This window comes from Myotis lucifugus, unplaced genomic scaffold (genome assembly GCF_000147115.1).
Source record: "Myotis lucifugus unplaced genomic scaffold, Myoluc2.0 scaffold_671, whole genome shotgun sequence".
NCBI classification, from domain to species: Eukaryota; Metazoa; Chordata; class Mammalia; order Chiroptera; family Vespertilionidae; genus Myotis; species Myotis lucifugus.
The window spans coordinates 165,589-188,215 of record NW_005871719.1 but is presented as its reverse complement, the minus strand read 5'-3'; the positions used below and the strand labels follow the sequence as shown (position 1 = coordinate 188,215).

The following is a 22,627-nucleotide window of genomic DNA, read 5'->3' as shown; positions in this document are numbered from 1 at the left end:
TACAGTGCAGAAGGGGGCTACAGTACACACTTTATAAGCAGTAGGTAATATCAAATATTTTTTCCCTTATTTCTTGAATGACTACTAAATGGTGAATACTACTATGAGTTAAATTTATGGCAATTGGTGACAAAAATATCAGATAGATAACATTTAAGGATATTAGCTTACTGGAATTATTAATGTATCAAAAATTATAAATATTTAAATATCTGTAACATTTTATATTAAGACCAATATGCATGCATTTCATGTTTTCTAACTACCTCAGTAATCTATATGTGCTTGCAAATGTCTCCAGTTTAAGCATTTTACTTCATTTTCATCTAACCATTTGGTGGACAATGACTTCTTGGGTCAAATAAGTATGAATGATTTTTCCAATGCAATATATAAACTAAAACAAGGTGAGATATGTTGGTAAGACACAATAATTGAACATGATTATTATTTTTACAGGCTATTAAAAATTTAATATTTTCAGATACTTTATATTGTTTTATTCAAAGAATAAAACCATCATTTGCTTAGGGATAAACATCTTCAATTGTTTTAAAAAATGATAAGCTGTATGTTGTAAAGCTGCTCTAAAATAATGGTACAAAGAAATAGATTCATGTTAAAAAGATGAACCTCAATTAGTATATCTTACACCTCAATCAATCACAAATTAAATTTTCAATGCCATTAATTAGTATTACAATTCTAGAGTAAGTAATAAAGCATTGCCTCATTTCCAAGAGAGGCAATTAGATATTATGTATCACGTACCTCTGATATCCTGAGGAAACATACCACTACCTTATGAAGTAGTCTTAGGAAAAAAAGAAATTGAACCTGACTTAAGATCATCAATTTACAGGAAGTACAAAGGCCAGAACAAACATTTAAAATATGCCATAGGAATGCAATCAGCAAAAGTGGGTCTGTGAAAAATCACCTGGTTTTATTTCTCCCCCAAAATAACAAATTGCAAGGAAAAAAAACAAAAAACAGAATAAAAAAGGACCTTGAAATTTAAGATATATTACCCAAATTGTGTGGCTCTCATTTGGATCCCAATTCAAACTTAAATCAGTACCTCAAATGAATGTTCTTTATTATCTTCTAATCTGTAGTCCAAAAGTACGCTCAGAGACATGATGCTACAATCAAACTTGCCACTTTTTGCAGCCCAATTTGGATGTACAATAATGGCTGGTTCATCAGGCAAAATATATCTTCTTTCCCGACGCTGGCGTTCCATTTCCTCTTGACGTTTTCTTTCTTCTTCCTAAGTATTTGAAATTTTAAGTAAAGGTTAAATTTCCGTGTACAATATGTACATACAGTTGACCCTTGAACAATATGATATGAATTGCACAGGTGCACTCATTTGTTAATTTTTTTCAATACCTATAATGTTTTTATCCCTGGCTGAGAGTCTGAGGATGTGGAAGGCCAACTGTATGCACTGATCTAAGACATTTTATTTAGAAGACTTGAGTACCCATGGATTTTGGTATCCACAGTGGTTCCTGGAACTAATCCCCAAAATATATCAAGGGCAACAAGCTTTTAGGGAGTCAAAAATTATATAAAGATTTTTTAAAATCGATTTTTAGAGAGGAAGGGAGGGAGAGAAGGAAAGGGAGAGAGGGAAAGAGGGAGAGAGAAAAACATCGATTTGCTGTTCCATTTATTCATGTATTCATTGGCTGCTTCTTTTATGTACCTTGATGGGAGAATGAACCCACAACCTTGGCTACTAGGACAACCCTCTAACCAACTGAGCTACAGCCAGGACTCTGAACACAGATTTTTGACTGAGCAGGAGCTGGTGCCCCTAGACCAGCCGTGGGCAAACTTCGGCCCAAGGGCCGGATCCGGCCCACTTGAAATGAATAAAACAAACAAACAAAAAGACCGTACCCTTTTATGTAATGATGTTTACTTTGAATTTATATTAGTTCACACAAACACTCCATCCATGCTTTTGTTCCGGCCCTCCGGTCCAGTTTAAGAACCCATTGTGGCCCTTGAGTCAAAAAGTTTGCCCACCCCTGGTAGAACATTCTAGCCCTATAAACCTACAAAGCTGATTTATCAGGGCACTCTTCCAGTACAGGGCCCCACACTGAGGAGAAACTTCTGGGAGTAGAATCAATACTGAGCCAGAGAGGGACAACAGAGACCTGGGAAGAGAAGGTCCGGTGTGGCTCAGTTAGTGGGGCCTTGTCCTGTGCACCAAAAGGTTGTTGGTTTGATTCCCAGTTTGGGCACATGCACGGTTTCAGGCTCCATCCCAGGTAAGGGGCATGCAGGAGACAGCCGATTGATGTTTCGCTTGAACATTGATGTTTATGTCTCTCTCTCTCCCTCCCTCCATCCTACCCCACCCTTCCTCTCTGTAAATCAATTTAAAAAATCTTAAAAAAGAAAAACTGACAGGGCAATAGAGAAATCTCAGAAAGGAAGCCATCATATTGCTTGACAGAATAAGAAAACAACAGAACATAGAGCTCCGTGAAGTTAGAAAAGCTATCTGAAGCAACCTCCTTCTATTCAAATTTTAAGTAAATTAAATTCACATAAATAAGTGCAACGGAAGGTCAATTCCATACAAAGTTACTATTTTTTTTTTAAAGGAGCAGAATTAGATCCCTACAGGCAATGAAAGTAGGCCAAAAAGACATTAAGAAACTATTAACAAGGCATGAAAGAACAACAAGAATTTTTAAAGTAAAAAATAAGGTGCTAACATTAAAGAAACAATTAGAAAAAAAAGTTTCAGAAATTTAAGAATAAAACCAGAAGAAACATAAAAGCAAATAAATTCAAGAAATAATGCCTTAAGATAACAGAAAAAGGAACTTACTTTTTCACAGCAGTATTATTCACAATAGCTGAGAGATGAAAACAATCCCCAATACCCATAAACAGATGAATAATAAACAAAATGTGGTATACGAGTATATACAGACCATGCAACATTATTCAGCCTTAAAAAAGAAATGAAGTTCTGATACATGCTACAACATTGAAAACATTATGCTGAGAAAAGTCAGACACAAAAGGACATCTACTAAACAATTCCACTTACATGAAGTATCTAATACAGGCAAATTCATAGTAATAGAAAGCACAATAGAGGTTCTAAGGCAGCAGTTCTCAATCTGTGGGTCGCAACCCCCTTGGGGGTCGAACGACCCTTTCACAGGAGTGGCCTAACCATCGAAAAACACATCTATAATTACATATTGTTTTTGTGATTAATCACTATGCTTTAATTATGTTCAATTTGTAACAATGAAAATACATCCTGCATATCAGATATTTACATTACGATTCATAACAGTAGCAAAATTACAGTTATGAAGTAGCAACGAAAATAATTTTATGGTTGGGGGTCACCACAACATGAGGAACTGTATTAAAGGGTCGCGGCATTAGGAAGGTTGAGAACCACTGTTCTAAGGGATTGGGGGAGAGAGGTTGGAGAGTTAATATTGTTTGGGATAATGATTAAGTTTCTGGAAATGTAGAGTGGTGACGGTTGCACTTAATGCCACTGAACTATACACTAAAAAATGGTATAAGATAATTTTTATTTATGTATATTTTATCACACACAAAAAAGTTTGTTAAAGAGAAACTTTCCTGGAAAGTCAGAAATTACATATTAAAAGAGCACACCATGCCCTAGCTGGTTTGCTCAGTGGATAGAGCGGTGGCCTGTGGACTGAAGGGTCCCAGGTTCGATTCTGGTCAAGGGCACATGCCCGGGGTTGCAGGCTCAATCCCCAGGAGAGGACATGCAGGAGGCAGCCAATCGGTGACTCCCTCTAATCGTTGATGTTTCTAACTCTCTCTCCCTCTGCCTTCCTCTCTGAAATCAATAAAAACATAGTATTTTTTAAAAAAGAGCACACCAAGCATATGAATAGATTAACCCAGAATGACCAATATCTAACTGCATTTCTAATTAAATGAAAAATTTGTACATCTAGGAAAAATAGCAAGTGATTGCATCAGAAAGCAATCATTACTTTTTGAAAGCAAAACTTTCTCAAAAAGTGTATCAAGGAAAATAAATGTGAGCCAAAGATTTTATATTCAGCCCTAGCTGGTTTGGCTGAGTGGATAGAGCGTCAGCCTTCGGACTGAAGGGTCCCAGGTTTGATTCCAGTCAAGGGCACATGCCTGGGTTGTGGGTTCGGTCCCCAGTAGGGGGTTCTGCAGGAGGCAGCCAATCGATGACTCTCTCATCATTGATGTTTCTATCTCTCTCCTCTCCCTTCCTCTCTGAAATCAATAAAGATATATTTTTAAAAATTATTTTTTAATTAAAAATAATTAATATTCTGCTGAAGCCGGTTTGGCTCAGTGGATAGAGTGTCGGCCTGCTGACTGAAGGGTCCCGGGTTCGATTCTGGTCAAGGGCATGTACCTGGGTTTCGGGCACATCCCCAGTGGGAGATGTGCGGGAGGCAGCTTATCGATGTTTCTCTCTCATCCATGTTTCTGGCTCTCTATCTCTCTCCCTTCCTCTCTGTAAAAAATCAATAAAATATATTTTAAAAAAAAAATAATAATAATAATAATTAATATTCAGCAAAACTGATTTTCAAGCAGAAAGGGTATAGTCTAACTGTTATCAACATACAAGGACTTAAATAATAGTACCATGAGCTCTGAGGAATCTAAGAGATGAACTTCAGAGACCATGATAAATGGACTTGTGGTGAGCATCAGATATTTACTTGAAGAACCAAGATTAAATTAGTATTAAAAGACAGTATGTAATGCTGCATGCTAGAGCAATGTATTTTTAGCACAACATAAAAACAATAAGAAAATAGGACAGAAAATGCAAAAATATTTTCAAACTAACTTTGGCAAGAATATTGATGGTGGTACAATTAGTATTGTGTGTCTGAACATATTCCCATCCACTGGCAAAAAAAAGGGACAATGTGAGCTTCAATAAGAATAAGAACTCTCTGGTGAGCATTATGCTAAGCGAAATAAACCAATCAGAGAAAGATAAATATCACATGATCTTACTCATTTGTGGAATATAATGAACAACATAAACTGATGAACAAAAATAGATACAGAGACAGAAGCATCAAACAGATCGTCAAACCTCAGATGGAAGGTGAGGGTGGTGGTGGGGGAGGTAAGAGATCAACCAAAGGACATGTATTCATGCATATAAACATAACCAATGGACACAGACATAAGGGGGGTGAGGGCATGTGCTGGGAGGTGGGAATGGCTGGGGAGAGGTCAATGGGGGGAAAAAGGAGACATATTAATACTTCAATCAATAAAGAATAAAAAAATAAAAGAATAAGAACTCTCAACAATAAAGGTTAAAAAAATAAGAAATACAGACTTGAAACCCATTCGAATACGATTAAATTCATAATTATATTAAAAACAAACAAACACATAACCATCTGAAGATGACAGGGAACCTAATTCATTATCTTGAAAACTGGATAAAAAGACTCAAACACCGATTCTGCCTTCTACACAGGCCCTTTGTAAACCCAGATTTCGCATCCCTATATTTAATAGTGAATCAAAATATTTGGGGGAGGAGTAGAGTGAAAAAAAAAATCCCAGACTTCTAAAAAGCAACACTGAAAATTTCCATATGCCAAGACTATGCTGAATTCACTCAAATGAAGTGATGTATAGGCATACCCTACTGTAATCTATTTGCAAATACAGGTTGTATGCAAATACTGTCATTTTATATAAGAGACTTGAGCATCCTCAGATTTTGGTATCCATGGGGGTCGTGGAACCAATCCTCCGGGGATACTGAAAGAAGACTGTATTTGAATTAAAAAACTATACCACCAGGAAATCAAATAGATAAGATGAATACGTGAAAATAAAAAAAAAACAATTATAATATCACCATTTTCACCTGAAACCTTCCTGTCTTGAACAGTTCAATTCTAAAGCAATTCCTCCAGGCAAAGTAGAAGTCTACAAAAGGAATGGAGGCAGGCAGGCCAGGAGAGCTACAATGACCAGGGCAGATGAGCTGCTCAGTTACCAACAATAAAACCCAAATGGAGCCAAGAATGCATCCAAACAGTGAAACAACATAGGGTAGGAAGTCAGACCAAAGTGGAGAAAGGTAACAAGTATATTTTAAGTGATTTAGTATATACCTCTTTATCATCTTCAGATTTCCTATCATCCTCCTCTTCATCTTCTTTTTCAGATTTCTCTAATTCCTTTTGTTCTTCTTTTTGCTCTTCTACTTTAAGTTGCTTTGTCAATCGGGCTATTAACTGGGATTTTAACCCTTTGGAGCTAAGGGTTCGACTTTCTAATTCTTTTCGAAGATCATTTACCTAAATGTACAGAGTATAAAAATACAGGAAAAGAAAACAGGATATTGAAATAGAGAATAAACTGTGCGATTATCACCTAGTCTGATTTTTTAAAACTTTAGTGAAAGGGTTACTTATACAGCTCATAAAAGGTTTGTAAAAATGCAAACTGACTAGAACATTTTTGAAAAATAACTTATAACATACATTAAGATGCTTAAAAATAGTTAATGTCTCTGACCCAGCAATTCTAATTTCTGGGAATTCACTCTAAAGAAATAACCTAGACACATAAAAAGAACCAACTTTATACATTCCTTTTCAGAGTCTCTTCCTCCAAAAGAGTCAAGGATCTAAATATCCAATAAAAGGGTAATACTTAAGAAAAAACAGTAAATCAGCTAGATAAAACAGCACACATTTAAAATTAATTACATGGGAAACACTAATATTAATTGAAAAGGATGAGATAGCAACTTTTTATATAACATGATTAGAAGCAACCAATCAATCACAAGCTTATACCCAGAAAAAAAGAATGGCAAAAAATACAACAAAATTTTAAGAGTGGTTATATTTGAATGATAGGCTCAAATAATTTTTTCCTTCTATTTTTCATGTATGCATCAATTTTTAAAACAAGCATGCATTACATTTATAATGAAAATAAACGTAAGTTTTAAAATAAGAAACTTAAGCCCAGCCGATGTGGCTCACTGGTTGAATGTCAACCTATGAACCAGGAGGTCACGGTTCGATTATGGGTCAGGGCACATGCCCAGGTTGTGGGCTCAATCCCCAGTGTGAGGCATGTAGGAGGCAGCCGATCAATGATTCTCTCTCATAATATATATATATACCAGAAGCCCGGTACACAAAAATTTGTGCACTCAGGGCGGTCCCTCAGCCCGGCCTGTGCACTCTCGCAGTCTGGGACCCCTCGGGGGATGTCCACTTGCTGGCTTAGGCCCACGCCCCGGGGGACTGGGCCTCAGCTGGCAGTCAGACATCCCTCTGGCAGCCCAGGAGCCCTCGGGGGATGTCCACTTGCCAACGGGGAGCAGGCCTAAGCTGCAGTCAGACATCCTTAGTGCTGCTGAGGAGGCGGGAGAGGCTCCCTCCATCACCACTGTGCTGGCAGCCTTCAGCCTGGCTTGTGGCTGAGCAGAGCTCCCCTGTAGGAATGCACTGACTACCAGGGGGCAGCTCTTGCATTGAGCATCTGCCCCATGGTGATCAGTGTGTCATAGTGACCAGTCATTCCCAGTCGTTCTGCTGTTAGGGTCAATTTGCATATTACCCTTTTATTATATAGGATAGAGGCCTGGTGCATGGGTGGGGGCCGACTGGTTTGACCTGAAGGCTGTCCTGGATCAGGGTCCCCACTGGGGTGCCTGGCCAGCCTGGGTGAGGGGATGATGGCTGTTTGCAGGCTGGTCAAGCCCCCAGTGGAGACCCTCACCCCATGGGGGTTTGACCAGCCTGGGTGAGGGGCTGAGGGCTGTTTTCAGGCTGGCCACAGCCCCTTCAGGGTGGGGGTACCCACTGGAGTGTCTGGTCAGCCTGGGTGAGGGGCTGATGGCCGTTTTCAGGCTGGCCATGGCCGTGGGCTGGAAGCATGTATCTGGGATTTATTTATCTTCTATAATTGAAACTTTGTAGCCTTGAATGGAGCTCAGGACTGGCAGGGCAGGCGGGAAGCTTGGCTTCCTCCATTGCCGGGGGCAACCCAAGCCTCCTGCTTGCTCCAGCTCTGTGGCTGCTGGCATCTGTTGGGTTAATTTGCATATTCACTCCTGATTGGCTTTGTGGGCATGGCTGGTGGGTGTAGCGAGGTACGGTCAATTTGCACATTTCTCTTTTATTAGATGGACTTTTAAAAAATACATATTTAAATATATATATCTATATATATATATATCTATATATATATAGATATATAGATATATATATATTTTTTTTTAAGAAACTTAATAGCAAAGCCATTAGTTTGACAAAAAGTCCTAGGATTCAGGCTTAATCTATTTGCCTATAGTTTCTGTATCTATAGGACTCTATGTGAAGCCTGATGTTGATGACAACTTGAAGTAGTGCAAGAATAACAAACATTCTTATGAATGTAACTGGTAACTAGATTCGATTGCTGGCACCAGTTGGGGCGCATGTGGGAGGCACCAATCAATGTGTCTCTCTCCCCCCCTCCCTTCCACTCTCTAAATCAGTGGAAAGATATCTTCAGGGAAGCATTAACAACAACAACAAAAAGCAATGTGGGTTAAAAAGCTAGTTTCATGACAAAGAAGAAACACTTTTTTTTATTTTTGCTGAGAAGAGAATCAGTTTTTATGTGTTAAATAACAAACTGCAAAAGCAACTACCTCTTTCAAAGTTACCTTCATTGTCTTTGGGTCAAGTTTAGACCAATGGGTAGGAGTAGAAATTTCTTTAGCTTCACCATCGTCCTTCTCTTCTTCATCCTGATATACAAAGTTAAGAACCTAATTATTATTCTGAAACCTTAAAATAAAGGTAATTTATTTTTAAAAGTCTGTTGCTGATCTGTGCAAGGTCACAAATGTTTCAGATTGTCTTCTCCTAAAGTTATTTAGGCAAATCCACGTACATACATTCTACCACTTTTAATTGATCACAAAGACACTCATCAGCCAATCAAAGCCAGATCTGTGAAACACAAAAGGGTGATAAATTACAACACAAAGGATATCAGGGATGCACAAACACTGCCGGTCTCCACTAACCACACAGTGTGTGATCTTGCCCCAATTTTCAAACCACCCGAAGTTAAGGTTGATTTAGCCAGACCTTTCAAATGTACCAAAGATGATGCCACATAGCCTGAAATTTCAAATCTCTCAGACTTGTGGTTGTCCAATTTCAAATATCCATGATTAGAACTGATGACCGTGAAAGAGAAAATTTTTTAAATTTTAGAAAATGGCAAAATGTTTAAAATGGCTTAATACTGAATCTTGCTCAACAACTGGTCCCAGATTCCAGCAATTAGACCTATGATAAAAACAAAATTCTGTGCAATTTAAGCACAACTTATTTCCTTTGAGGTCTCAGAACTCTTAAAGTTAGCATAACAGACAGATTTTTAAAAAGGAAAGAACATACAACTATACTGCTGAAAGCTGGATTACCAGTCGCTGTTACCAGTTATGTTCCTCCATGTGTGTTTGTTATGTAGTGTGTGGTGTGCTTTGTGCCTGTGTTCCTGTGCCTGTGAGAAGCGGAAATAGAAAAAGGGATTAGCGTTCAGTGCCTGTTCTCCATCAGCCTCCTTGCGTTCACCCTGAAGCTTCTCCACCAGCTGCTGCTTGTATCCTCGGGAGAGGGTTTCCCACTCTGAGCGGGTGGGAAGGCAATGCCAAACATCCGGGAAAAATAAAACCACTGTCTCCACATGAGCTGGAACTGTACGCCCCTTGTGGGTCTCCTCAGGGCGATGGTAGCGAATCTCTGCAAAACGGTACCTGTTGCAAGGGAAGAAGCATGTTGGAAAAAAAATTCTAAAATACATTTTAAAGACCCTAGTTCACTTGTAGCACATCAAGTAAAGAAATTTTGCTGCAAGAACTTGCGGTTGGTCTAAAGAAAAAAAAAATTATAGAAGCCATAGTTCCTCTTTTGGTACATTTGTACAATATTTATAGTTAAAAGAAGAATATATTCCCCAACGCATTTTCATGTTTGATTACAGAGCTACGCATATTTTAGGGAATACCTGAAGAAGCTGGATAGCTGTTCAGATTTCATGTGCTAAAAAAAAAAATTCTCAATTAAGTCACAAGAAATATACTAAAATACACAGGACAAATAAGCCTCAAGAGAAAATATGGCTGAACAAAAATAATCAGCAACTACATCATCTTATAACAAAAGAATTATAATGAAATGAAGTTCTCTCTTGACGATCTTCTCCAGCTATGCATGAAATGAAAAATATTTTCAACATACAATGAAACTTCCGAAGTACAGCATAACAAAGCATTTAAATTTTCAGTTTATTTTGATTAGTTCTTAAATCTCCCTCCCCCCCCAACATTTTTGGCACCAAATAAACTTTTGATACAAATGGGGATTTTTCCTTTGAGGTTACCTGCATGATCAAGGTTGCTAAAATTAGGGGAGGGAGTGTAGGCTGATAGACAAGATCATCTACATAAACTATTAGAAAAATATTTCTAATCAAAAAATGAATTGGTACTTACCATTGTGTGCACACACTTAGATCAATGCCTGTCAGAGCCTTACAACAACGAATAGCAGTCTTAATCAACACAGAGGGATCTTTTTCTGGGTCTGGTCCATCCAACGAAGGAGACCAGTGGCCTCCAATGGCCATGGCTTCATCCTTGCCTTTCATGCCCACTAAAAACTAATTCAAAACAAAGAATCATCTACATATATTATGCAACTTATAAAATTACACATAAAATACTTGAAAAGGAAAGGTACAAACCTTTCCAATATCATTTTTACTACCTCTGGTATCTGTCAGTCAAGGAAGAGTTCAGTTCATTGTGTTCCACACTGCATTTCAGCAATGGAATAGGATTTACACATCATAACTCATCCTTCTAAAACATTTCTTCAGATAAAGAGTTCTTTTAAAGAAACAAGCTATAATTCATACTTTAAAAGCACCCAAAGATACACTAAATCATTATCATTAAGATTTATCTATACTACAAATATACATCAAAATCACAGCTGAAGTAGTGACATAATGAATAAGATATAGCCATAATCTGCAGTGAGAAAAACATCAACATCATTACAGTCTGAATACCTTAATATTAAAATTATTATTAAACTCATCAACAAGATTAAATAGATAGTTTTTTAAATTTTATATATAGTACACACACACACACACACACACACACACACACACATTTAGAACCAAGCAAAGCAAATATACATCTAAAGTTATGTTTCATTTTACCTTAACAAGTCTAGCAGGATGTTGAAATCCATCTCGAAGTTCTTGTGGGTCTTCAGCTAGAGCACAGGACTTATGATACAAATCTTCCATACTAGGGCTGGCCATCAGCATTACCTATTATAGTCAAATAATTCAATCCTGTCAAAAGTCTATGTAAAGAAAATAAGAAGCACTACGTATTATCCTTAAATATTAGATACCCAAATTTTTAAATAAAAATGTAAAGTAAAATGCTACAGCACCCAGAAGGTGTGACTCAGTGGGTGAGCATTGACCTATGAACCAGGAGGTCACATATCGATTCCCGGTCAGGAAACATGCGCAGGTTGTGGGCTTGGACCCCCGTAGGAGGTGTGCAAAAGGCAGCCCATCAGTGATACTCATCACTGATGTTTCTACCTCTCTCTACCTCTCCCTTCCTCATTGAAGTCAATAAAAATATATTTAAAAAAATTGATACCTTATAACTATACAGTTTTAACATTTCAAGGCATTCTTTTTGATGTTTTAAAACATCAGAAAACTACTGATCATAGCAATATACTAAAAGTTACCCTGCAGACTAACATATAATACATTCACCCACCATTATGTTTTATCTGGCCTAGTCAAAGTCATAGAACATTCCAAAAATCTCATTACATCAACTTCATCTTCACATTTTTATGTGGTTCAAAGTGTTAAAATATAACCATAATTTTACAGTTTAAGAGGTAAGGTAAAGAGAGGTCAAATTAAATTACTTAAAACAAACAAACAAAACAGAATAGCAGACAAGAAAACGTAGGAATTCAAGGTCTTACACCTAATAACCACTTTCTGAAAATTAACTCCACATACACTCTTAATATGAGTAACTGCTCATAAATTTTAGCTGTGTATCGCAAAAATACAAACCTTTGCACTGTATAAGTGGTCGGCATCTGGTGGATCAAGAATGGCCATATTTTTTTCTAAGGACTCTACTTCTCTGTGCATTACATAGAAATTGCAGTAATTTCCCAGCTGAAATGGTCTTGACAAAGGGAAAGCATCCACCCATGTAAACTGAGCATCAAAAAAGTCACTAGGTATATATAAATTCTGATAACGGCGCCTTAGTTCCATCATGTCACAACTAGGACTGAAAAAAAGACATAAGTAGTGAATAAAAAGCCTTAATACCAAAGAGTATGCAAACATTCACTCAATTCTGAAGCTAAACATCTAACCTGACACGGCTAAAAGCCAGCTGCAAATGGTCAATTACTAATGAGCTATAGATGTGCAGAAAGGCATATGATAATCTCATTTTCAAAATGTTTACTTACAGCTTTGAATAAATAACATATCTAAATGTTACCTTTATTTCTTTACTTTTTGTGTGTAGCTTAAAATTCATTAGAGAAGACCCTTTGAAATAACTTCAACCCCAGCTCCAGAGAAGATCTGAACAAAAGCAGTTCTGTCTCAGTTGAAACTGTGCACTTTTGAGAAAGTTATGGTTCATATAGAATGACAGAAAGAAGGGATAAGAGTGGTACCAAATTAGTATAAGTGCTCCTCAATCAGTTTTATACAGCGTAGAAATACAACTTTTATTCTATAGTAAGATCCTAGGTCAAGAATATTTACATTCAAAATTAAATAAAATTCACGTGAAAGCAAAATCCAAATCTTTTTTGGATTATCCACACTTCCATACCTTTCAGTATTAATGATTAAGATCCGTACCTGATTGCTCATTATGTAAAGAGAGGGTAAGATTCTGGCCTTTTAAACCTGGCATACTGATTTTTTTTAAAGGTTCATTTCCTTTTTCCTAAGAAGCAAAGCTTTTAAGGGAGAGAAACTAAAAGGTAAATCAATCTGATAAAAAGCCAAGAGATTTCTGTTAAAAGCATAATGAAAAGTGGAAAATGCAATTTGTAAGATGAAAAGATAACTATACTGTCTTTTAAAGGACAATTAAAACAAGGGTATAAAATGTGAACTAATATATAGGTATGTCTTTTTATTTGAAGCCTAAAAATAAAAAGTATAGAATGATAAACTTGTCAGTTATGATTACTGATATAATTATACTTTATTTGGATAAAATTCTATTTTAAAAATGTATAAAACAGGTATGTGAGTTTTGTTTTTGTTGTTTTTAAAGAAGTGCTGCAAACAGAAAGTATGTGTAATAGCTTCCTAGTTTCCCATCACTAGAATTTTTGATGTTGTATCCTACCCCATAGGAGTAAAATCTATAAAACAAGAGATAAAAAATACAAATAAATCATTTTTTTGGCATACAGTCTCTTATAATCATATTACTATAAGAAAATCAGGATTTCCAATAATTATAAGAAGAGGAATGAGAACGTTAAAAATCATTTATATTTGTAATGATTTCATTTGATATTCTGGGAATTTACTTCAAAGTGGTGAAGTGAAACTCTGAATGTCTAATTTGAAAGGAGATAGATAACTGTTAAATTTACATCCTAGGTATCAACTCTTTCTAGAATAGCATTCTAAGCTGGGAAAAGATGAGTTTAAAGTGGAGCTGCTCGCCCCGGCCGGCATGGCTCAGGAGGGTCTCAGGTTTGATTCCCCGTCAAAGGCACATACCTGGGTTGCAGGTCTGACCCCCAACCCCGGTCAGAGCGCATGTGGGAGGCAACCAATTGATGTGCCTCTGTCACACGGATATTTCTCTCTCTCTCTAAAAAAAAAAAAAAAAAAAAAAAAAAAATCAACGTAAAAATATCTTCGCTCCTTGGGTGAGGATTTGAAAAAAAGTAGAGCTGCTCTATTTAATATCTTTGGGACTGGAGATAGTTTTGGTTCCAGAAACTTTTTCTCAACTATACAGACTACATATTTTAAGTATACAAGTAAACAGGATAACAAGAAAACTAGTATAAATTAAGAGTAGTTGCACCCGGCCGGTGTGGCTCAGTGGTTGAGCGTTGACCCAGGAACCAAGAGGTAGGTCCTGGGTTTGATTCCAGATCAGGGCACATGCCTGGATTGGGGGCTTGACCCCAGTAGGAGGCATGCAGAAGGTGGCCGATTGATGTTTCGCTCTCATCAATGCTTCTATCTCTCTATCCCTCTCCCTTCCCCTCTCTCTCAAATCAATAAAAAAATATTTAATTAAAAAGTTAAAAAAAAGAGTAGTTGCTGACTTGATCACAAGCAAGAGTAAATGAAAACCAACTACATAACAATTAAGCAAAGTCACCAAGCAAAAAATTTTGGCAATGAGTAGCATAAATAAAATACACTGGTTTACTCAATCTAGAACTGAATATAGAGAAATTTTAATGTTTGATAGCCCAATATTATGAATATTAATTATAACACTTTGTTGAAATGCAGCAATACTCTCTTAGGACACTGAAATGCAGTTATTTGTTCCTATGTGAAACTGCTTTAAATGCTGCTTGTAATGATTTATTTTTATTTTACTGTCAATTTGTTTTTTTCTGTCTGTTATTTCTTCTTATACATAACTGCCAGTCCCAGGGCCTTCAGATAATTCTTCCGTTCCCTTAGAGTAAATTAGTCATAAATTAGTCATTTACCAATTTCCCTTTTTATGAATTACAACTTTGCAGCCATTACTGAGTATCTACAAATGACACACACTGTTGCTTTAGATACATGAACTCACAATTCTTGCTAGTTGATATAATTTCCTCTTTGCATGTGAAGTTCAAAAATTCTTTGTTTTAAATTGATTTATGAGCGAGAGAGAAAGAGAGAGAAAGAGAGAGAAAGAAATATCAATTTTGTTGTGCCACTTATTATGTATTCACTAGTTGATTCTTATATATGCCCTGACCAGAGATTGAACCCACAATCTCTGGTGTATTGGGACGATGCTCTAACCAACTGAGCAACCCAGCAGGGCTTCAAAAATTCTTAGTAACTTGCCCATTATTTCTGATTCCAAAGACTGAAAAATGTGTTTTTTTTAAACATATAGACATGTGTGTATATTTTTATTATACTGTATTACCACAGCTAACTTGAAATATTTCATCCATTCCTGTATTATATTATCAGACACAATGGACTATGCATAAACTTAATAAAGTTATCAATAAATCTGGATCTTAAATGATTCTAACTTTAACGAATAACTTCATCAGAGTGGCTGCCTTTTTCAATAGCTGATATCTCTAATGAGTGTATGAAAATAATGTAATCCTGGCAAAGAACTAAACTGCTACTTCAAATTGCATTTCTCCTCTTGTATAAATTAAAATTATTAAGTATAAAGAAATGAAAGTTGCGAGAAAAATATATCTGTATATAACACATTCTACTAAGCTACACAAAATTACAAAACTAATAATTTCATAAGAAGTGGGGGAAAATAACTTACCAATCTAAAGAAAACTTTGAAAACTGAACTGTGTAACGTGGGACAACACGGCGAACTCTCCGAGGCGAGCGTTCTCTCTCTCTTCGAGGCGATCTCTCCCGGGAACGTTTTCTCTGAGGAGACCTTTCTCTGGATCTGCGTCTATCTCTCTCCCTTTCACGACTTAAAAAACAACAACAAAATTTCCTAAAATTAATAATTTTTCTAGCATTATCTAAGAATTCCTTCATGAAATAAGTTAAGATTCTACAGTATACTTTTTAAAATAATTTTTATGAATTGTGGTAAAATATATACAACATAAACTTAATCATTTCAATCATTTTTTTAGTGGCATTAAGTACATCACATTATGCAACCATCATCCCCATCTAAAAACATACCTTCGGCCTGGCCGATGTGGCTCAGTGGTTGAGAGTTGACCTAAGAACCAGGAAATCACGGTTCATTCCTGGTCAGAGCACATGCCCAGATTGCGGGCTAGATCCCCAGTAGGGGGGGTGCAGGAGGCAGCCGATCAATGATTCTCATCATTGATATTTCTATCTCTTTTTCCCTCTCCCTTCCTCCCTGGAATCAATAAAAAATATATATTTAAAAACATACCTTCGATCATCTTTTCTGTTAGGCACTTGATCCCCTCTGTCATTCCTTCCTGAAAATCTGGATGGTGGATCTAACCTTCGTGCTGGTTGTGGCTGTGAAACTATACGAACAGGAGGCTGCAATAAGCCAGCTTTAAAAGATACAGAAAAAAAACAAACATTTTTACTTAAACAAAGTTCAAAAGCATTACCTGGTTAAATTTTATAGACAGAAAACGTTGGCTAATATTTTAGGCTCTCTGACCCATGAATGGTGGAGACCGTTTTGTATATTTGGGTATTTTTTTACAACCCTTTAACAATGCAAAAACCATTTTTAGTTCAGGGACAACACTAAACCAGGCCGTGGACCAAATCCAAGGGATATAGTTTGCCAACCCTTGATCTTCTGACACTAACCCAAAGATTGCTATACAATAAGATATTCACAGGGTGCCAAAGTATCATCCAGAGATTATCTACACAGAGAAAAAACACTTCTTATAATACAAAGATTTATGGCCACCACTTTGATCATGTATCTGACACCATGTGCCTCTTAGGATGATGCAATATAATAACGTACAAAACATTGCCTATAATATGTTCTTGCCAAATGCCTTTAGACTTAACCTAGAGTTTATAGTTTATATGGTGGTGGATAGAGGAATAAGGTAAAAATATCACAAGGAATCAAGACAAATCCAGAATATAACATTCCAAAAGAATTTACAAATCAACTGGCCCAATTTCTTAAAAAAAACCAAGGTAATAAAATAAAAAAGAGAAAGTAGAAGCTATTCTAAAATAAAAAACACTAAAGAAACATAACCAAATATAATGCATGAAACTTGGCTTTCTGTTTAGGAAACAAAAAACAACCTTAGAAGACATTTGGGCCGTGGCTGGTTTGGCTCAGTGGACTGAAGGGTCCCGGGTTCGATTCCAGTCAAGGGCACATGCCCGGGTTGCGGGCTTGATCCCCAGTAGGGAGCGTGTAGAGGCAGCCGATCAATGATTCTCTCTCATCATTGATGTTCCTATCTCTTCTCTCTCTGTACCTTCCTCTCTGAAATCAATAAAAATATATATTTTTTAAAAAGGACATTTGGGAGACAACTGAAGAGTTCTGAATATAAACAGGGTATTTAAATGCTTTCTCTTAGATGTGATAATAGATTGTGGTAATACAGGAAAACTCAGTTTAGGAAGGACATGCTTAAATATATGGGAGTGAAAAGTCATAGTGTCTGGTAATTACTTCAAACATTTAAGCTAATATCATGTGTATTTGTTAATTTATGCAGACAAAACACTTTGATAAAATGTGAACTGTTCAGGGTTGTAAGTATACAAGTAATCATTATACTGTTTTTTCAACATTTTTATATACATGAAATTTTTTCATGAAGATTTGGGAGAGAAAAATAACCAGCTAACTTATGAATATTGCTTATGTTAAGTAATACTATACCAGCTAAAGATCAATGGGCTGGTATTACTGAAGGAATCCCTTGCCAATGCAGATTTCCCTACTATTCTGCCAAGTGAACCCTAGCACAGTCCACTGATCCCTTCTCTCTCTTCTACTGTTTTTTTTTTTTTTAATATTTTATTGATTTTTTTATAGAGAGGAAGGGAGAGGGATAGAGAGTTAGAAACATCGATCAGCTGCCTCCTGCACACCCCCTACTGGGAATGTGCCCGCAACCAAGGTACAAGCCCTTGACCGGAATTGAACCTGGGACCCTTCAGCCCGTACACCGACACTCTATCCACTGAGCCAAACCAGTCAGGGCTCTTCTACTGCTCTTTTTTAAAAAAATATATATTTTATTGATTTTTTTTTACAGAGAGGAAGGGAGAGGGATAGAGAATTAGAAACATTGATGAGAGAAACATCGATCAGCTGCCTCCTGCACACTCCCCACTGGGGATGTGCCTGCAACCAAGGTACATGCCCTTGACTGGAATCGAACCTGGGACCCTTCAGTCCGCAGGCCGATGCTCTATCCACTGAGCCAAACCGGTTAGGGCTCTTTACTGCTCTTATTGCTCCTCTCAAGCACCTACCAAACTCAAGGGATACATCACCACCAGAAACACTGCTTTCTTGAGCCCTTCCACAGAAGCCATATCTCTTCTTGAGAGAGTGACAGGGGGGAAAATGGTATTCAAGTCCTATTCATAACTGAAAACAAATCCTCTAAGGAAAAGAAGATGAGAGGGAAAAAAGGACTAAAGACATATCCTTGGGTGAGGATTAAAAATAGGACTAAAGATCAGATACAGGGAAGAACCAAGTAGTCTGGAAACAGCCTGGCATTACCTAGTAATTTTAACATACACAAACCCTCAGACCCAGCAATTTCACCAGAAAATATACGCTCTATGGAAACCTGTGCACATTGCCTCACACATGTATGCGTTCACAGCAGCAGCTTCAGAAACCAAAAACTAGAAACAACCAATGTTTACCAAAGAACAGACCAACTGTATACTATTCATACTATGGAATATTATGCAATAAGGAAAATGAAGACATTAGAGCCACACAGAATAGTATGAAAAACTTTAAAAACATAATGTTGAACAAAAAAATTTGTACACAAAAGATTATATAAATAGAATCACAGATTATGTAAAAAACACAACTAAATTGTATTCTGAGGCTATATACTTAGAGGGTAAAACTATTAGAAAAGAGTTAACTAGCAATGTTGTATTTTTTTGCCCAATTAGTGATTTACACGTGTGTTCACTAATAATGTTATACCGTTTCATCACTTTAAGTGTATCATAATTTACAATAAAAGAGAAAGTGCCGCCATTACATTTTTTAAAAATACCAATTAAACAGGCTTCTATTAACCTAAGGCTTTAAAAATCCCAGAGTTTCAAATAATCAATATGCAAAGGAAAATTTAAAACACAGCTCATTTTTTTGATGCACTATGGTTCAATGAGGAACTTAAAGTGCTATCACCAGACCCTACATGTACATAAAATGTTATATTTATAAGAAATAAGTCTCAAAAACATTTACTTCAGTTACAGATAAGATACCAAAATGGGGACAGAGGACTCAGTTTAAGTTAGCAAAGAGCATGTCTTTCGATAAGAACAATCAAATAAAAAAGTTTCCAAATAGCTATAAAAGTAGAAGTGGCTTAGCCCTGACCGGGTAGCTCAGTTGCTTGCAGCCTTGTCCCGTAGACCAAAAAGGTTGCTCGTTCAATCCCTGGCCCAGGAGGGGAAGAGTCGATGTTTCTGTTTCTCTCTCTCTCTCTCTCTCTCTCTCTCTCTCTCTCTCTCTCAAAAATTAATAAAAATATATCCTTGGGTCCGCTGGCGTGGCTCAGTTGTTGAGCGCAGTCCTATAAACCAGGAGGTCACTGTGTGATTCCTGGTCAGGACACATGCCTGGGTTGCGGGCTCAATCCCCAGTGTGGGGAATGCAGGAGGCAGCCAATCTATGATTCTCTCTCATCAATAATGTTTCTATCTCTCGCTCCCTCTCCTTCCTCTCTGAAATCAATAAAAATATATTTTAAAAAAAAGACATATCCTTGGGTGAGGATTAAAAAAAATAAAGTAGAAGTGGTCTACACAGAATACTTAACTTTCAAGTATTTTGGAAGTCCCTGTTTTTTCGTAATTAGAAGTATACTCTTACTATTTTAACAATTATGTATTAGTCTGAAACATAAAAAACAAAGATACATTGCATATAATACCTTTCTGCTGTGGCTGCTGTAATAAAGGCTGTGGTTGAGTCTGCAACAGTGGTGTAATAGAAGCTGCTGAAATCTGTGCCTGTAGCAGTGACTGAGGCTGGGGCTGAGCCTGAACACCAAATGTTGTCTGTGGTGCAATTGGCTGAAGTACAGCAGGAGGAGTCTTCAGTAAAGGTTGGGTTTGGGACTGATTCTTAACAAAAATAAATAAACTTTTAAAATATGAAAGAAAAATCTTTATAAATCAGACAACTCAATGACCAAGTTTCTACAATAGCTAACTCAATATTTCATATACCTGATTTGGTAGTGTTTGAATTCTTTGTGCATTCCATTTAAATGGCATATTAGGATTATATGTAGCTTCAACCAAAACTCTGTCACCCACTTGAGGGGTTTTCCCTTTGACAGCACTGGAAAAAAAAAAAGTAAAAGCACATTTAAAAGAGTTTCCTCCAAAAGAGATTTACAAATTTGGTATTTTAAAGTACATTATTTCAAAAGCAAGGAAAGAAAAAGAAAAGGGGGGAAAAAAGTAAAGTATATCTAACCCCAATATATTCAACAAAAAAATAAAACAACCAGCCAGTGTAGTTCAATGGTTGAGCTCATCAACCTATGAATCAAGAGTTCAGTTCGATTCCCAGTCAGGACACATGCCCAGGTTGCAGGTTCAATCCCCAGTGAGGGGCGTGTAGGAGGTAGTCTATCAATGATTCTCTCTCATCACTGATACTTCTATTTTGCTCCCTCTCCCTTCCTCTCTGAAATCAATAAAAATATGTGTTTAAAAAAACCATGTTTTTAGTATGTAGGTAATCCTCATACTTTGGGCTTTTGAAAGATAAGAGAAAGGCATGTAAAATTTGCTTTGGGCTTTGGAAAGATGAGAGAAAGGCATATAAAATGGAAAAATAGGAGACCCACTTTCAAAAAAAATCATATAGTAAGGTCATTAGAAATATATTTGAAATAGCTAAGGAAATTCACTAACAAAATACTATTTTGGATATGTTAGTTCACCAATCACTCAATCCTATTTATTAATATTTTAATTTTAAAATGTTTTTAGTACCCTGGCTAGGTAGCATCATCCTGATATGCTGAGGTTGTGTGTTCGATCAGCAGTCAGGGCATATACAAGAATCAACCAATGAATGCATAAATAAGTGGAACAATAATCGATTTCTTTCTTTCTCTTTCCTTTCCTCTCTAAAATCAATTTTTAAAAATTTTATAAAAAGAATGTTTTTAGTTTATACATCACTAGATATGTCAAACAGAAGATAAATTTTAAAAGGCATGTGAATATTTCAATCCCTAATTTCATTGTATGTCTAAACATGAAAAATTAGAAATAACTCACTCCTACAAAATGTTTATAAAAAATTCACATTACTAGTTCATTTAATAACCAAATTATAACTTCAGTCACATTCTACATTAAAAAAGGTCATGGGTACAAGTATGACAAGCTGAATGATTAAAACAAAAAATTATAGCTAAATCACAATCCTTTGCACAATTAAGCAGGTACTATCGATATACATGTTAAATACAAAAAGGCATCTGCCAACACCTAACAAAGTTTACCTAAGCTGAAAGAATACATCTTCATCCACAAACCCAAATGTATCATGTAGTTTTGTGACTACTCCTGTAAAAACACGCTGTTTCTGAGGTTGGGTTTGTTGCTGACTGGATCTTGGTGTTGGATATGATACAGTTATCTGTGCTGCAGGCTGAGGCGTAGACAGGCTAAGACTTGTAGGCAGTGCAACAGCTGGCTATAAAACAAAATCAAAATCAAATTAAGGTAGTGATTTGAAATAGTCTGCAAATTCTCTAAAAATCGATTTTAAAAATCTAAAACAATAAAAAATAGTCTAGAAATTAAAAATAACTCAAAATGCTAAAAATAATTTATTTGAAGTTAGAAAAATATACCTGTACACCTTGAAGATAAGAATCAAGTTTAAAAAATAGGTCATTTGAGGAAAAAGATACTGTAGTACAATGAGTTTAAAGAGCAGTGCTTAACCTGGCTGGTATGGCTCAGTGGTTGAGCGTTGTCCAGTTTGCAAGCTTGATCCCCAATGGGGAGCATATAGGAGGCAGCCAATAAATGATTCTCTTGCATCATTGATGTTCCTCTCTCTCTCTCCCTCTCTGAAATCAATTAAATATATATACACACACACATATATATATATTTTCAAAGTGCTTATGTTAGTTTTCTCTTAAGAATTCAAAATCCATAGTGGCATCATAAAGACTCAGGAAAGTCCTATATAAGTGAATTAAGTCATAGAAAGGCCAATATGTATGATCTCATGTGGAGAGCGGCTACAGTGGTTGGACAGGTTATGGTCCGAACCTGTGGTCCCACAGGTTATATAAGTGATATAAACTGCAGGAGGTACAGCAAGTAAACAAAGCTTGATCAGGTGCATGTAATTGAGTAAGATTCGAAACCCACAAGAACTTTGTAAACATCTTGACCATGCCCTTACTTTGCCCCGTGGAATTTATACTAATAAAAGGGTAATATGCTAATTAGACCAGGAGACCTTCTAGACAAAGCCATGGTTGCAGGCCAAGGCAGAGGCAGTTAGGGGTGATCAGGCCAGGAGGGG

General features: G+C 36.6%; 1 protein-coding gene and 1 non-coding gene across 7 annotated transcripts in view; both read right to left on the bottom strand.

Annotated features, from left to right (window-relative positions):
* The window catches only part of CCAR1 (cell division cycle and apoptosis regulator 1), a 63,239-nt gene that overhangs the window by 12,369 nt on the left and 28,243 nt on the right, over window positions 1–22,627 (bottom strand). For 5 of the 6 annotated variants that reach the window (XM_023746387.1, XM_014447517.2, XM_014447518.2 and 2 more), the window contains 12 exons: window positions 21,585–21,778; window positions 20,290–20,404; window positions 19,992–20,184; window positions 16,277–16,406; window positions 15,671–15,832; window positions 12,208–12,433; window positions 11,311–11,424; window positions 10,574–10,740; window positions 9,625–9,835; window positions 8,732–8,815; window positions 6,174–6,359; window positions 1,082–1,273 (listed from right to left, as the gene is read on the bottom strand). In XM_023746387.1, coding sequence (XP_023602155.1) covers window positions 1,082–1,273; window positions 6,174–6,359; window positions 8,732–8,815; window positions 9,625–9,835; window positions 10,574–10,740; window positions 11,311–11,424; window positions 12,208–12,433; window positions 15,671–15,832; window positions 16,277–16,406; window positions 19,992–20,184; window positions 20,290–20,404; window positions 21,585–21,778 — 1,974 coding nt within the window. The remainder of the gene's footprint in view (window positions 1–1,081; window positions 1,274–6,173; window positions 6,360–8,731; window positions 8,816–9,624; window positions 9,836–10,573; window positions 10,741–11,310; window positions 11,425–12,207; window positions 12,434–15,670; window positions 15,833–16,276; window positions 16,407–19,991; window positions 20,185–20,289; window positions 20,405–21,584; window positions 21,779–22,627) is intronic. The other variant, XM_023746386.1, reaches the window with a different exon arrangement.
* Window positions 10,872–10,936, bottom strand: LOC111823774. Its single transcript, XR_002826865.1, has one exon. It is a non-coding gene; the product is annotated as a small nucleolar RNA SNORD98 (small nucleolar RNA).